At 37.8% G+C, this 17,494-nt stretch overlaps 1 protein-coding gene across 1 annotated transcript in view; it reads right to left on the bottom strand.

Annotated features, from left to right (window-relative positions):
• Positions 1–17,494, bottom strand: part of LOC106908205 (protein kinase C epsilon type-like) — a 218,712-nt gene that overhangs the window by 102,862 nt on the left and 98,356 nt on the right. The window contains exon 2 of the mRNA XM_088013482.1: positions 15,458–15,521. Coding sequence (XP_087869608.1) covers positions 15,458–15,521 — 64 coding nt within the window. The remainder of the gene's footprint in view (positions 1–15,457; positions 15,522–17,494) is intronic.

Raw genomic sequence — 17,494 nt, 5'->3', positions numbered from 1 at the left:
CGCTTTTTTTTAATGTTTTTTTTTTTTCAGGATAGTGAACTGCCTTGCTGTGCAAGGCAGTTCATTAACATTAGCACACACATTAGCATTTCACTGCTCTTGACTAGTGAATTAGATTTAGACTTTTACCTAAAATAACCTATTAGTTAATTTTCTCACTTATTTGCCATGTTTAGTATACTGAATGGAGTAACTCAATGACAGACAACAAACATCCGAGTGATGCCCCACATGCTACTGATCTTCTTCATGCTAATATTAGCATTTCGGCTAATTTTGCCTCATGCATTAATTTTAACATACTGAATGGTACAGGTACAGCTTAGTAAACATGTTTCTGCCTCTCCACAGGTTATTGACTACAATTTAGCTAAGCTTGGCATTGATGATTATATTTAGCATCAGAACGCTGGTTTCCAACCGACGGTCATACTTTGGCATGCCCCGGTTAAATTTCTTCAGGAATTTTCTAGTTTATTAATAAGCTTCTTGCAAACAACCATAAGTCACAGTATCTGGTTAGAAATAATTTAGAATGCTCATTAAGTAAAAAGATACACTCATGTCCCTAAAACTATACATTAAATTATGCATTCTGAATAACAACAGTAGCAGTCTGTCTGAACTTCTGCCAGACAAATATTTGATCAGAATAATTTGGTTCAGCTCCATTTATTATGCTACTTGTATTTAGAAATAATTGTATTGCACTTTTTGACAACCAGTCATGTTAACTAGACATTTGTCTGCCAGTCTACCATTCTGACAGTGTGCAGCAAGGGACATTTTTGGAATGATATTTAAATAAATGCTGTAATATGATGACATTGTTTTTTGTTTTTGTTCTTTTTTTAAGTGACCACAATGAATTGAGTCATCACCGACTGTGAGAATGTCCAGAAGAGATTCACCAAGTTTGAATTCAAGAAAAGGCTTTCACCATGACTAACTATTGCAAGAACACCTGTAATTTCTGAGCATTTCTGGACACCTTCAAAGAGCTGCTTCCAGGAAATGAAAACAAGAAGAAGATCTCCTGTTTTCAGAGCATTACAGTAAGGCTATTACGAAGGAGATGGCTGACATAATCAAAACAAAAAATGTTACTGTTGAAAGAACCTATTTTCTTAAGTTAAAGAATAAGTAATTCTGTTTTAGTTTTTCAATTAGTATTTCAGAGTAACAATATACTGATCAGACGTTAAACCCTCTGTATCTTAGAACAAGTTATCTTTTGTTTTATTCCAATGTACAAAGGGTTTGTTCTACAGCTATGATGGTAGTTATAAGTTCTCCAGTGTGTTTCACGTCACTTGAGATAAGACTTAATATCAATGACTCTGTTAGCATAGCATTTGACGCTGTAATAACACTAAATTACATCTTTATAATTGTTGCTACTAGTTTCACTTTACTTGAGGTAAGAGTTAATATTAATGACACTGTAACAACACTTAATGACATCTTCATAATTATTGCTACTTGTTTCAAATTACTTGCGGTAAGAGATAATAATGACACTGTAATGACACTTCATGACATCTTCATAACTGTTGCTACTTGTTTCACTTTACTTGAGGTAAGAGATAATATTAATGACGCTGTAATGACAATGACATCTTCATAACTGTTGCTACTTGTTTCACTTTACTTGAGGTAAGAGATAATATTAATGATGCTGTAATGACAATGACATCTTCATAACTGTTGCTACTTGTTTCACTTTACTTGAGGTAAGAGATAATATTAATGACACTGTAATGACACTTAATGACATCTTCATAACTGTTGTTACTTGTTTCACTTTACTTGAGGTAAGAGATAATATTAATGACACTGTAATGATACTTAATGACATCTTCATAACTATTGCTGCTCGTTTCAAATTACTTGCGGTAAGAGATAATATTAATGACACTGTAATGACACTTAATGACATCTTCATAACTGTTGCTACTTGTTTCACTTTACTTGAGGTAAGAGATAATATTAATGACACTGTAATGATACTTAATGACATCTTCATAACTATTGCTGCTCGTTTCAAATTACTTGCGGTAAGAGATAATATTAATGACACTGTAATGACACTTAATGACATCTTCATAACTGTTGCTGCTCGTTTCACTTTACTTGAGGTAAGAGATAATATTAATGACACTATAATGATACTTAATGACATCTTCATAACTGTTGCTACTTGTTTCACTTTACTTGAGGTAAAAGTTAATATTAATGACACTTAATGACATCTTCATAACTGTTGCTACTTGTTTCACTTTACTTGAGGTAAGAGATAATATTAATGACACTGTAATGATACTTAATGACATCTTCATAACTATTGCTGCTCGTTTCAAATTACTTGCGGTAAGAGATAATATTAATGACACTGTAATGACACTTAATGACATCTTCATAACTGTTGCTACTTGTTTCACTTTACTTGAGGTAAAAGTTAATATTAATGACACTTAATGACATCTTCATAACTGTTACTTGTTTCACTTTACTTAATGACACTGTAATAACACTTAATGACATTTTCATAACTATTGCTATTTGTTCCACTTTACTTGAGGTAAGAGATAATATTAATAACACTGTTATAACACTTAATGACATTCATAATTGGTGCTATGTGTTCCACTTTAGTTGATATAAAGAAAAATTGTTAATGAGTCTGTTATTAAATCATTTGACAGTGTAATAAATCTTTTGCTTGTCCTACTTGTTTTGCTTTATTTCAGGGAGTGGAAATATTAATCATTGTTTTATTAAAGCTTTTGCTAGTGTAATAATTAAATCATTATGACAAATTTATGTCAGATCATATTTTTTTGGTAAATGACAAGTTGTCATAACAAAGACAATTTTGTCTAGGTTAATGACAAGTTGTCATAATGAAGACATTTTGAATAATGTCAACTTTGTATTAAAAGTGTCATGATTTACCAAATGACACTTTGTCATTCGGTAAGTCTTCAAAAATATTCATGAAGACTTATTGATGTTCATGACAGGTGTTATGTCATGTTTATGACAGTGTCATGACAGTCTTATTCACCCCCCTTCAAATACAGTGTTACCCGTGATTTTAGTAATTGCATGTTTATAAGAGCGATATTTCGTTGTCCTTCCATGGACGCTTGCAGTAATCAGATGAACATTAAAACACTTTTCAATATAAGTTGCTGCTCTGACATGATCACAGCCCTGCCAAAACGTACAAAAATCCTCAATAAAACAAAATATTTGAAAATCAGACACCAGACAAGTGAATCACAACAACGTCATCAGCCGGTGTAACGCGGAACAGATGTGGTGAAGCTACTAGTAGTGGGAGTGCGAGCTGCGTCAAAAGCTAACAGAAAGACTGAAGAGAAGGAGAGCTACCATCAATACAGATGTAGCCAAGCATCTTTTAATGTTACACAATACAGTTTTTAGCAAGTTGTTCAAAGTCTAAATTGGTATTGTTGTGCATTTAAGGTGTAAAGTTTACTTTCGAGCAAACGCCTCCAAAGGAATCTCAGCACCCTCCTTTTGTAAACATTTCCACCAGCGCCCTCTGCCGTCCTCTGAACGCCCCCTGGGAGGCGGTACTGCCCCAGTTGAGAAACGCTAGCTTAGATGTTTCCCAGTCTCATGAGTCATTCTCAGTCCTGTCATCAACTTTACTCTCTGGTTGGTTAGCTATTTTCGGCTCATGTACCATCTCCATAGCCGTTCATTTATTTTCATGCTGCTCATTTGGCATTTCTGTTCCTGATCAGGTCTCCAAGATGAGACAGGATCTCGCATTTTGCTCCTTTCCATTCATAGTTGTAGTAGCTTCTCTTTTCAATGTTGTATTCCCTTCTGATTCCAGTTTTACGCAGACACTGCCTATCCTTAGGTTTGGGGGGGGCGGTTCCAAGGCCGAAGGTTCGCTAGTAATGACCCCTTGGTTCCCTCAGTCAGAATCCTCTGCAGTAATTATCGTAGTAGCTTTCCATGCCAAATGCTTCCAACTCACTTTACCCATGAGCACTAGCTGCAGTCCATCTTCCACTTTCTTTCTCTGGTCACCCTTGTCAGTTTGCACTCAACCACTTTCTTCAGTAACTTGGCTATTCATCCTGATCTCTCCTCTATCCTCGGCATTGATTGTTCTCTATGCCTAGATGAGCTCATACAACAAATAAATGGTGGTGGTGCATTCCGCTTAGGCCTCTGTTTCCTACTTTGTTTCTCCTATCGACACTAATGCTGTAATCTAGAGATTACAGGCATCTCTCGATGCCTTGGCAGGCACTCTCATCTCTCCTATTCTCGGCTTTTCAGGCCCCCCGATGCCATTGCAGGCAGTTCTTGAAGCCTTTACAGGCATTCTCATCTTTCTCTGTCCATGCCTTTACAGGCACTCATCGCCCATGCAGGCGTTTCATTCCCCAGCAGACATTCTCTCCATCTCTCTCTATCGATGCCCTTGCAAGCAAAGACTTTCACTTGTCAATTAAACTTTCTAATACCAGTCTGTCTCTGTGTGAGTCTTTCCAGGTTGATTTGGAGGTACAAATGGATAAACTCAAATTGATGCTTTAAAAGTCAAATAGAAATGAACCACAAAAAAATATAGGAAATATACTAGTAAATACAAAGAACTAATTACATAGTAAATAAGAAGGTCAGAATAACATGTACAAAAAACACATTAGACACTGCTCTGCAGCAAGTCCAGATGGAAAACATTGATGTTTCCGAAAAAAATAACTTCACAGGAGCAACTTCAATGTCACAATTAAATGCTTTGCAAATATAATACTGATGTGGACCATGTAAAACTGGTGCTACATCATGTGTTTTTAAAACTCCTGTCCTAACTGGAGTTAGCACTTCCGTTAGCTAGCTGGAGTGCAGAACCATTTGCAGATGGTTCTGCAAATGCCCATCGCTAACTGACTTTTAAAAAGTAATGGGATTTGGATAATTTTTATTTTAAAACGGAGTTTTATCTAACCAAAACCATCAAACAGAAACCAATTGTATTTTAAATAAACTGTCTTGGCAGCCGCAGCAGACTTCTTTTTTTTTTTTTTTGCATTCATTTTGGAGACGCCAATACAAACATAGAATGATTTCTGACATGTTAACAAGACATCAATTTTAAACATGCTTGAAGGGAGTAACTACTAGTGATGGGTCCGGCAACACCGATGCGTCGGCGCATCCGTCAAGCCCATAGACCAAATCACGTGTTGGTGAGTTCCCAACACGTGATTTGTGATACAGGAACTGTTTCAAAATGACACTGAGGCGCCAAACTGTGTTTATAAGGAAGCAAATCTGTCAACGGGATGCATTTGCCAAAAGAATTCTTGATCTTTTACGGTACAGCGTTAACTATGGAGCAGCCTCAAGGCAAGCGAAATACAAACGAAGGCAAATGTTTCATGACACCTCATCTACCCATCACTAGTTACTACATTCCTTTAACAGTAGATTTGGGGATTTACAGTCCTGCTCACCATTATTGGCACCCATGAAGTTTAAGTACATATAATGGAATACTTACTGAAGGAAATTCATCAAGTGAAACAACATTTTACTGCTGATAGCTTGTGCTTGATGCAAAACAGCAAATGATAAAAAACATTTAAAAAGATAAACATTATGAGGAAAACAAAGAAAAACCATCATTTTTACCAAGCCAATGGTATTGGCACCCTTTGCTGCAAATCAATATGAAAACCCAATTTGGCTCACCTGTTGCAAATCATACATAAAGATCACTTGTGATGGACTGCCTCCACACATGTGACATGAATTAACCAATGAATAATCATGCTGGTGCTTTAAAAGCCACCTGTTAGTCCATCTCCACATGTGACAATGGTAAAGACAAAGGAGCTGTCTGAGGACATAAGAAATGCTATTATTTTCAAGCACAAGTCCTCCAAAGGATATAAAGCCATCTCCAAAGACCTTGGTATCCCTGTTTCAACGGTGCGTAATGTTATTAATAAGTTTTCCAGGCATGGAACGGTCAAGAACCTCCCTGGCCGTGGGGGGAAGAGAAAAATTGATGACAGAAGTCTTCGACGGTTGGTGCGAATGGTGGAAAAAACACCACGTCTAACATCTAAAGACCTAAAGACCAGCCTGGAGCAGTCTGGTGTGATTGTTTCAACAAGTACCATACGCCGCACACTAAAAAAAGTGAGGCTTTATGGGCTGAGGCCAAGGAAGACCCCATTGCTGAAGAAAAGACATAAAAAAGAATGTTTGATCTTCGCAAAAGAGAACCTGGACAAACCTCAATCCTTCTGGGACAACGTTTTATAGACAGATGAAACAAAAGTGGAGCCTTTTGGTAAATCACACAAACAATATGTTTACAGACGGCGCAATGAAGCCTTTAAAGAAAAGAACACCATTCCAACAGTCAAGCATGGTGGAGGATCCATAATGCTGTGGGGCTGCTTTGTGACATATGGTACTGGAGGCCTTGACCGTATCGCAGGCATCATGAAATCAGAAGATTATCAAGCAATTCTAGAGCGAAATGTCTTGCCCAGTGTAAGGAAACTTGGTTTGCGGCGAAGCTCCTGGGTCCTCCAGCAAGACAACGACCCAAAGCACACAGGCCTGGTTGAAAGGGAAAAAATGGACTGTTTTAAAATGGCCAGCAACGAGTCCTGATCTCAATCCAATTGAAAATCTTTGGGTGGAGCTGAAATCTGCCATTGGAGAAAGGAACCCTGCAAATGTACAAGAGCTTGAGCATATTGCAAAAGAAGTGTGGGAGAAAATGCCACCTGAGAAGTGCAAGAAGCTTTTAGATGAATATAAGAAACATTTGGAGGCCGTCATTGCTGCCAAAGGCTGTGCAACCAAATATTAAAGAGGGGTGTCAATATTAGTGCACATGCTGGTTTTCTGTTTTGTCCTTTGGAATTAAAATATTTATGTTGAAATGGTAATTGTCTTTGTTAGATTACTTTGGAACTCACATTGAAAGATCCTGCTGATATAAGTTTTGAACATTTCCATTTATTTCTGAAGATATTCACTCAGCTACACAAATCATGAAGGGGTGCCAATAATGGTGAGCAGGACTGTAGGTGTTTGAGGCCCGTCATAGCAAAGAAACCCTGAATGTTGAGTATGTTTAAAAAAAACTGGACATCATTTGAAGCAGATGCAATCAATGATGGCCAGTCAGGGCATTAAAGGGAATTTATGTAAAGTCCAAGAAAAGCCACACCAATGTTCAATAACTAACATCTAACTCTGATAATTCTTGATTAGATAAAATTGTGCAATGACTTCACTTCTTCATGTACCTTAAGAAAAAATAAATAAATTCTCCTACTGAACTCCAGAACACAGTTTCCCCAAGACAAGCATCAGGAAAATGAATGCTGCCCTAAGGAAACTAGTAATTCAGCAACAAAGGCAAGTCTAAACATCTGAACAGAGCAGATGAACTAAATTAGATCATATCTGCATAGACAAAAATAATTAATATTTTCACGAGCCGTCGTGAGCTTTGAAAATGACTGCTTTTTCACAGAGGTTTTCATTTGGCTTTTATTACTGCTGCGAGGTGTGTGTGTGCGCGTGCGTGTGCGCGTGCGTGCGTGCGTTCAAAGTCTTTCCATGGCCTGACAGGATGATTCCACACTGAGGCAAGAGAACTATTCCAAAGCCTGTTTCTCTGTAGCATCACCCTTAACACATTCTTTCTTCCATCTTTCTTCTTCACTGAGCAACATCACCATAGCCTAGCAACTGACAGCTATTGCCTTGCAACACATCGGACTTATTAGAGAAGAGATGGAATGGTACATGTATTTTTGCCCACACCTTGGTCTTACAACTGCCGACCTAGTTGCTGACAGGTTAGCAATAGGTCATCAGGGTCGGAGTCCTTAACATTTTTAGAGACCCCACATGGTTCTCCATGTGCTTTACATGTTAACTCATGTAAAGCACTTTGAATTGCCTTGTTGCTGAAATTGTGCTATATAAAAAAAATTACCTTACCTTACCTCCACTCATCTTGTGTGCTGAGAGTAGAGCCGCTGATTTTTCACTTTGAGAGGAGCCAGCTGAGGTGGATCATTCTCGTTCTCACTACAACCAGGAACATAGATCACATAACACCAGTATTAAAGTCCCTATACTGACTCCCTGTAGCTCATAGACTAGAATAGAAAAATACTGTTGTTTATAAATCACTGAACGGTTTAGTACCACAATACATTAACGATCTGCTGTTTTATCAACCTTCCAGACCCCTCAGGTCTTCTGGTTCTGGTTCTGGTCTGCTCTGCATCCAGAACCAGAACCAAACAAGGAGAAGCAGCATTCAGCTTCCATGCACCACAAATTTGGAACAAACGTACAGAAAACTGTAAAACAGCTGAAACACTGAGTGCCTTTAAATCTCGACTAAAAACCCACCTGTTTAGAGTTGATTTGAAACATAATCAATTACGAATTTAATGACAGCTCTTAACTTAATGTTTTGATTGTTGCATGACTGTGTTTTCATATTTTTATTATGTAAAGCATTTTGAAATGCCTTGGTGCTGAAATGTGCTGTTCAAATAAAATTGGATTGATTGATTAATTGATGACCTAGAAGCGAATATAAAAATACCTACAAATTATAAAAAGGACTCAAATCGAATATAAATGACTGTGCCTCATCTATACAGACTAGTATAATTATTTCAAAGTGATTTTGAATCATTAGGTCACGTGACCTGGAAGCTATTGAATAAAAACCCTCAATTTTGGTGAAAAGAATTCCTAAAAAATGGAAAGTTATTTAAAATGGAAAACAAATGACTGTGCCTCATCTAAAGAGACTAGTATAATTATTTCAAAGTGATTCTGAGTCAATAGGTCACATGACCTGGAAGCTATTGAAGAAAACATTATATTATTTAATATTAAAATTATTGAAAATATTGAATTAAAATTTTTATAGATGCTATTTTGGCTCATGTAAAAGCATGAATTAGCACTGACAGTTAGTTGGTTACAATTCAAGGCATTTATTAACGTTTCTTTGACAGGAATGTTTGGTTCGGTAATTTGTTGATAGTCCCTAAGTGAACCTTTGGGCGCTGCGGCCGGGAGCGGTGGAGAACCGCTGGCCGACAGTAGCGTTCATAAATCGGATCAACCTTGAGCTAAACGCCGCTTACTCCCCGGAGCTCGAATATCGAATATCCAACTTGAAACTAACTTCACTGCGGTCATTAGCGGTAGCATCTCCCGGAAAATTACGACTTTACTAAGACTGCCTGTCTCGGTCTCACCTAAGACAGCATACAAACAAAACCCGGAAAGTCGCCATCCATCAGTTATCTTAAAAGATTCTAGACTTGGCGCAAGTGCTATTTCTTTTTTAAATAAAACACGGGAAAATTGGGTGTGGGACATCCAAGAGAAGGAGAAGGGGGGAGGGACTGGGGGTCTCTAGGAGGTAGCGAGAACTAATATGCTAGCATTACATGGTGTAAGATTAACAACGGCCCAAATCCGTGTTTTAAATCAAGTTTTAAGATAATGTATCAAACCTCATGCGCAAAATAAAATATACTACAGAAATATGAAAGCATAGACTCACCGTTGGGGTTGGGTTTGCGTTTGCCTCCATGGTCGCTAGCCTCGGTGATGAGGGTATTTCTTCAATATGACACCTGCGGTCATGTGATTGGCTGGGTGTTGAAATCTGACAACGATTGCTAATGTCTGGTGACCTGAAGTAACCTTGCCATTTTTGTACAGCGAATTTTTAGACGCTGAATTTGAGACGGCGAATTTGAGCAAGTTGAATTTTTAGGACACTGAAAATATTGCATTTGAATTTTTAAAAGTTGAATTTTTTTATATGCTGAATTTTTTTTAACACTGAAAAAATATATATTGAAAATTTTATCTTTGAAATAGGAATGTGAATATTTTTAACATATGAAAATTGCAAACATGTACAAATAATGACACTGAATTCTTTTAAAAATTGAATTCGGATGCATTTTTTATTCAAATTCTGATGGCACATATTTACTTCCATATTTTTAATACTATTACAGTGATCCCTCGCTATAACGCAGTTCACCTTTCGCGGTCTTGCTACTTTGCAGATTTTTTTGTGCAGTTTTTTTCACAGTGCATTGTGTTCTGCGTCCTGATTGGCTAAACAGTCTCCGAGCTTCTTTGCTACCTGTGTGCCAATAACGTTACGGTATATAAATATAAAGAATGCCTGCTGGAAAAAACTGTGGTCAGAAGCAGCGCAAAACCCGACCGGAGGCTCGCTCTGCCGTAGATACAGCTGTGAATCTCTCTAGGCAGGTTGGCGGAGACGCTTTAATGACGTGACTCCGGATCACACTAAGGCCTGATTGATGAAAACGCACATCAGTTGACCTGAAAACAGGTTTTGTTCTTTGGTTTCAATGTAGAGTATTTAATTATGCTGTATAATAATTGTAAAAACTAAAAGTAACTACTTTGTGGATCGCAACCCCCGCAAAAAACGAGGGATCACTGTACACCAGTTGTTGGTCATTTGCAACTAAGCAGCACACAAGATGAGTGGAGGTAAGGTAAGGTAATTTTTTTTATATAGCACAATTTCAGCAACAAGGCAATTCAAAGTGCTTTACATGAGTTAACATGTAAAGCACATGGAGAACCATGTGGGGTCTCTAAAAATGTTAAGGACTCCGACCCTGATGACCTATTGCTAACCTGTCAGCAACTAGGTCGGCAGTTGTAAGACCAAGGTGTGGGCAAAAATACATGTACCATTCCATCTCTTCTCTAATAAGTCCGATGTGTTGCAAGGCAATAGCTGTCAGTTGCTAGGCTATGGTGATGTTGCTCAGTGAAGAAGAAAGATGGAAGAAAGAATGTGTTAAGGGTGATGCTACAGAGAAACAGGCTTTGGAATAGTTCTCTTGCCTCAGTGTGGAATCATCCTGTCAGGCCATGGAAAGACTTTGAACGCACGCACGCACGCACACACGCACGCGCACACGCACGCACACACACACACCTCGCAGCAGTAATAAAAGCCAAATGAAAACCTCTGTGAAAAAGCAGTCATTTTCAAAGCTCACGACGGCTCGTGAAAATATTAATTATTTTTGTCTATGCAGATATGATCTAATTTAGTTCATCTGCTCTGTTCAGATGTTTAGACTTGCCTTTGTTGCTGAATTACTAGTTTCCTTAGGGCAGCATTCATTTTCCTGATGCTTATCTTGGGGAAACTGTGTTCTGGAGTTCAGTAGGAGAATTTATTTATTTTTTCTTAAGGTACATGAAGAAGTGAAGTCATTGCACAATTTTATCTAATCAAGAATTATCAGAGTTAGATGTTAGTTATTGAACATTGGTGTGGCTTTTCTTGGACTTTACATAAATTCCCTTTAATGCCCTGACTGGCCATCATTGATTGCATCTGCTTCAAATGATGTCCAGTTTTTTTTAAACATACCCAACAAACAGAAAAACAAAAAAGCAATGTGGCTGTTTTATCTACGTTCTTACCCTCATCTATGGTCATGAGCTTTGGGAAATGACCAAAAGAACGAGGTCCCAGATACAAGCAGCCGAAATGGGTTTTCTACGTAGGGTGGCTGGGCTCTCCCTTAGAGATAGGGTGAGAAGCTCGGTGATCCGGGAGGGACTCGGAGTAGAGCCGCTGCTCCTTCACGTCGAGAGGAGCCAGTTGAGGTGGCTCGGGCATCTGGTCAGGATGGCTCCTGGACGCCTCCCTGGTGAGGTGTTCCGGGCACGTCCCACCGGGAGGAGACCCCGGGGAAGACCCAGGACACGCTGGAGGGAGTATGTTTCGCGGCTGGCCTGGGAACGCCTTGGGATTCCCTCGGAGGAGCTGGAACAAGTGGCTGGGGAGAGGGAAGTCTGGGCCTGCCTTCTTAAGCTGCTACCCCCGCGACCCGACCCTGGATAAGCGGAAGGAAATGGATGGATGGATGGATGGATGGATGGGCTGTTTTATTTCTAGGATTGTGTTATGAAACAGAAAAACCAAAGAAAAAACCATACAAGAATTCTGTGTCGATGTTTGCAACATTTTCTTCTACCTGTACAGTATTTCTTCCCACGACATGCAACAAATTACTGGTGCTTGGCTTAAAAAAATCTTTTGTTTTATGTTTGCCCCATGTGTTGTGCAGCTACTAAGAAAGTGTAGCATGGGTTTGGGCTCAAGTTCACATTTCAGGCGACGACATTTTGCTTTATTTCTGCCCAGGGCCCAAGTCATGCTAGGACCACCACTGTTGGTTACAAATTTCACCTTTTTTACTCCTATTTTTCTCTCTCATCTTTTGTGTCTTGAAAATCTTCAAACGAACCAAAAATATAGTTTTGCAATTCCATTTAAATGGCCATGACTAAATTTAATCCATTGCATTAGGCTCAATTAAATCTTTACTTGTTTTGACAATAATCCTTTCCTAGTTGAGAACAGCTGGGCCAAAAGTGTTTCTAGAGCTTTTAACCAAAGGCAGTAGTTTATCATCCTGATGTGCCTGTGCTTTTCTAAGTGTGTATTAAATTTAATAGGCTGCATGCAGCTCTACGGACCGACTTTTCAACCATCTGCTCTCTGCTACGCCAAGCACATTCAAGTAATGAGTGCTATTTCACCAGATCTCACTCCTGTCCACAGTGGGACTGCGCTGTATGCGGTAAAAGGAGCAGAGGCACGATAAAGGTCACAGAAGTCCAGAACTAGTTTAAAAAGAAACCATGAAGTGGATATTTCTGTCATCCTGAGCTGGCCTGCTGTTCATTCTATCCCTCTTCTGCAATGATGTAACCACTCCATTAGAGAACACACCACTTTACTAATCAGTTTATCACCGCACCCTTCTCCTCTCTGCGCTTTTCTTCCACAGATTCAGTCCCACATATTATCTAGTGCAAACATCCAGAATTACTTTAAGCTGCTTTCATAACCCTTGAGTTTGAATATCATTCTGAAGAAAATAATGTATTTTTTGTCTTATTAATAATCAATTAGCTGTGGTCAAATCTGCTCCTTTTTAAGCAACTTTAAATGCAATGTAAAACTCATAAAAATCCACCAAGCAGGTGAAATATATTTTTTCTGCTGAAAAAGTAAAACTGCATGCATCATCTGATTTCCTGACTGTGCTAATGTGAAACTGATAAAGTGGCAAATTAACATGCACATTTGAAAAGTAAAAGTTTTATTAGAAAAAGGTTAAATGAAGTAAGAGAAGTTGAAACTTGAGAGGCCACAGTGGGAAAACCACTGGTGTAACACAATGTTAAAATTTGTTGAAATTAGGAAATTTTAATAAATCCTTTTCAAAGTTCATGTATTTTTTAATTAATGTACAGTAATAAATGACATAAAAAAAACTTGCATGTCTAGATGTTAAATTGTATTATCTTATGAAACAAGGACTTAACAATTATCGTCAAAAAGTCAAAAGAAGTTCCTGAACCATACAGAAGTGGCGCTTATGTCTGATGACAATGCATGTTCTCTGCAGTAAATACAGGTGAAATAAACAGCAGTGAGAGCAAAAAAAGTATGTTGGCCGCCCCTCCCACAGTTTTAAATACACTATGTATCAAGACACATCAACATCACATTTTATTTCATTGTTATATATGCATATGTTTGTCACTGTGGTTTCTCAGTACTCTCTCTTCCTGCTGGTGTAGAAGCAGACTTTTAGGGTGTTCTCATGAATGCTCTTCATCTCTATTCTTTCATCTTTGTCCTTTTCGTCCATATATATATATACATACACACACACGCACATATATATATATGTGCGTGTGTGTGTGCGCGCGTGTGTGTAATATTGTATGGGTTGATATTTAGAAATCAACCATACACATTTAAACCCCCAAGCATCATAACTCTCATCATGTACAGTACTCAAAGACACACCAAAGTCTCTTAGAAAAAACGGCTGAAGCTGTAATATGAGTGGATATGCTGAAACTTCGGAGCAAGTTGTTTATTTCCTCCTTTCGTTCGTGAAGAGAAAATGACTGAAGTCGTGAGGAGGAGTAAGGAGGAAAACAAAAAGGCCAAATTAAATGTGACGACTTAGTTCAAGCTGCAGCCCTCCCAGTTAATCCAATCTGCTCCTTTTTAAGGAGCGGCATCATAGACCCCTCCGCCTGGCGTGACTGCTGTCAGAGGGAAGGCTAAAGACTGGGAGGTGTGTTGGTGTGGAGGAGGGAGCGTGGGGGGAGGAAAGAGAGAGGGAGGATATATATATATATATATATATATATATTTCAAGACTTAAAGATTTTTAAAAATGTTGAAAAAAGCTGAACTAAGTGGGAGGAGCTCAATGTTAGCTAGCTGAAAGAATGTTGATAAAATGGTGAATGGCCTCGGCCTGTTCAGAGCTTTATCAAGTCTGGGGACTACAAAGCACTTTACACTGCAATCAATCAGTCTCCCTTTCAGACACAGACTGATGGTGGTAAGCTATACTGCAGAACAGAAACTTTTACATTTACGAAGTCATTTAAAAATATTATTATTAAAATGTATAATCTATGCAAAAGTATAAGCTACTCAATAAGAAACCCTGACAAGCAAGAACATACAAGCAAATAATGCAGTTTCCATTATTTCATAAAACAATTTTTAGTTTTTGAAGAATGTAATTAAGCAATAATATTTTCAGATATTTTTATCTTTAACCATATATAATTAATGTAGCATAAACAACTGTTTACATCACTGATGTAAACGTCAACACTTTTGCCTTAATGAGAGCATCTTAAGAAATGGTAATGCTAGCTTTAGTATTTAAGACTATGTCTATTTCATATTTTTATTTCAGTAATTATTCATCTTCAGATTGGCAGTAAATGGATAAATTGAATTAACCTAAAGCCATATAAAGTAGCTTTTGTATGCAATTGGTTTTATTTTATACTATGATAAAATTTCCTACGAGTTGTACATTTTGAAATTTAATATTACAAATTAAATTTACCATAAAAGAACAAAAAAGGGCAAGTCATCTATTCTTCATCGGGTGTTAAAATAAGACAAATAACAACAAGGCATATAAAGCCGTGCCATAATGTACAAACACACACAACACCTTGATCAGTCAATGGAAACCACAAAATTAAAGCAAGATGTTGCAACTATTGCAAGTTGCATTTGCTGTGCTTCTGAAACCGGTTGGAATCATTTTTCATAAAACAACAAGAAGCCATGGAAAGCAATAAGAGCCGCAAACAAGACTGAAACTTTTATCTAAATGACTCCATCAGCAGGTGACTCAAAGAAATAAGCAGGAAATAAGCACTTCAATCCAAAGTATAGGACAATTACACAACAGCTTCTGTTAGCAGATCCACACCGTGATGAATCTCTACTTGACATTTAACCTCAGTATGAACTTACCTTCACTGGAAGATCCTGATAAGTCAATAACAACAAAGACTCTCCCCTCCGGCTCCAGATCAATCTGTTGACGAAGAAGAAACAGTCGTGTGAAAATTTTGGTTTAATTGGGTATTCTAAGCAATTTCAAAATAAAATAAAATAAAATAAAAGCCTTGACAATTTTTACATCATGTAATTGCGATTTTCAGCATTAGATAACTGGTTTAACAAAACCACTGTTACACATGGGATTAGTGTTGCCATTTCAAATTAAGCTTACTGAAAGTTTCAAGATAAAAGCCTGCATACTCCCCTCACGTCAGTGCACCGCCACAGGCGGTGCAAAAATATTATTCTTCTTTTATGTTTTTTTTCTCAGGATAGTTTAACATCAGCACAAACATTAACATTTCACTGCCACCCACTAGTGCACTTCATTGCACGCATTTTTACCTAAAATAAGCTTTTAGCCAATTTATTTACTTATTAGCCATGTTTAGAATACTGATTGGACTGAGTCAATGGGTGATAACATGGTAGTGATACCCCACATTCTACTGATACCATTCATGCTATTAGCATTTTGGCAAATTTTACCGTATGCAACATACTGAATGGTACAAGTACAGCTTAGTCCACATGCTTCTGACTCTCCACAGGTTATTGACTACATTGAAGCTTTATTTAGCATTAAGGCTAATTTTTAGCATCGGAACGCTGGGTCCAAACCGACGGGCACACTTTGGCAGGCCCCTTAAAATTTCTGCAGGAATTTTCTAGTTTAATTTGTTATAACACAGTAAGCAAGGCAGAGTGTGGAAAGCAGTAGAGATCGACAACATGGTGGACGGAGGACGGATTTGAGGAAGAAGTCACGTAGCCGGTATGTATTATGTACAGTCACTGCGTAGATTCCCGCCTGTATAATGGTTGGTTGAGAATAATTTTAACTTATTTACTTATGTATTTTTGAGAAAGCAATATATTTGCTACAATATTTTTTTTTAATTTTACCTTTATTTCCACAGACTCCACAGAATGGGAGTCACATTTGTGTCAATCAGACTCTTCAGGAACGTTCTGATGTCCGTGACGAGAACAGAGAATGTTGATGATATTTTATGCTTCAATATTGTTTATGTACATAATGTAATTATGCTATGTATTGACAATGCACAAAAATGTTTTCCAGCTGCATCCAGGACCTACTGCCAGTCATCTGGATGTAGCTAAAGAAAGAAGCAGGAGGATGGCAGCTATGAGGCAGTGTCAGGATGGACCCCAAGTTCCTCCATCCAGGAGCTCAGTAACATCAGGACTACATTACAGGAAGAGATGTCAGGTCTACAAGACCAGAAGAGACGTCAGGTCTATGCTACAGGAGAGATGTTGGGCCTGTCCTGAACGCAGCATAATGTTTGATCATGTTTGGACAAAAAAACACTGCCAGATGGTCCAGAAATGGACAAGCATTTATATCTTATTTTGTGTGCAAACAGTAAGATAAAACACCAAAAGTCGTGGTAAGAGACTTGAAGCTAACCCTAAATACAGCATTTTGCGTCATAAGTGTTTGTATGTTGGATCATGCTCAGAAAGAAAGCCACCACCACACGGCTCAGAAGTAGACAAGCATTTTGTGCTGTAATCTTTTTTTTTTTTTTTTAACTGAAAGATGTTTTTTTTTTTTTATTTGTAGATGTGTTTTTTATTTTATACATGTGTGGTTTCTTTATTTGTAGATGTGTTTTTATTTTATATATGTGGTTTCTTTATTTGTAGATGTGTACGTACATATTTATTTTTCAACAAAAATTAAAAATATAAACTTATGCCTTGTGCTTGGTGTATTTTTATTTCTGGGTTATTTTTTTATTATAATTTTATTAGGGAGGGGCTTAACCAGGCCTGTAATTATAAAGGTCTAGTGTGTCCAATAGGGAGATATCTACCAACCAATCACATGTAAGTAATGAATTGTGATGTCATTGTTTTTTCACCCAATGACTGACAATTCACGTGGGTCTCCTGTTGCTTTTCACATGTTAATAGTTG

Source organism: Poecilia mexicana, unplaced genomic scaffold (genome assembly GCF_051168715.1).
Source record: "Poecilia mexicana isolate PSO_F unplaced genomic scaffold, ASM5116871v1 scaffold_15, whole genome shotgun sequence".
Taxonomy (NCBI): domain Eukaryota; kingdom Metazoa; phylum Chordata; class Actinopteri; order Cyprinodontiformes; family Poeciliidae; genus Poecilia; species Poecilia mexicana.
The sequence above is the reverse complement of the archived record's forward strand: the minus strand, read 5'-3'. Positions and strand labels throughout refer to the sequence as shown.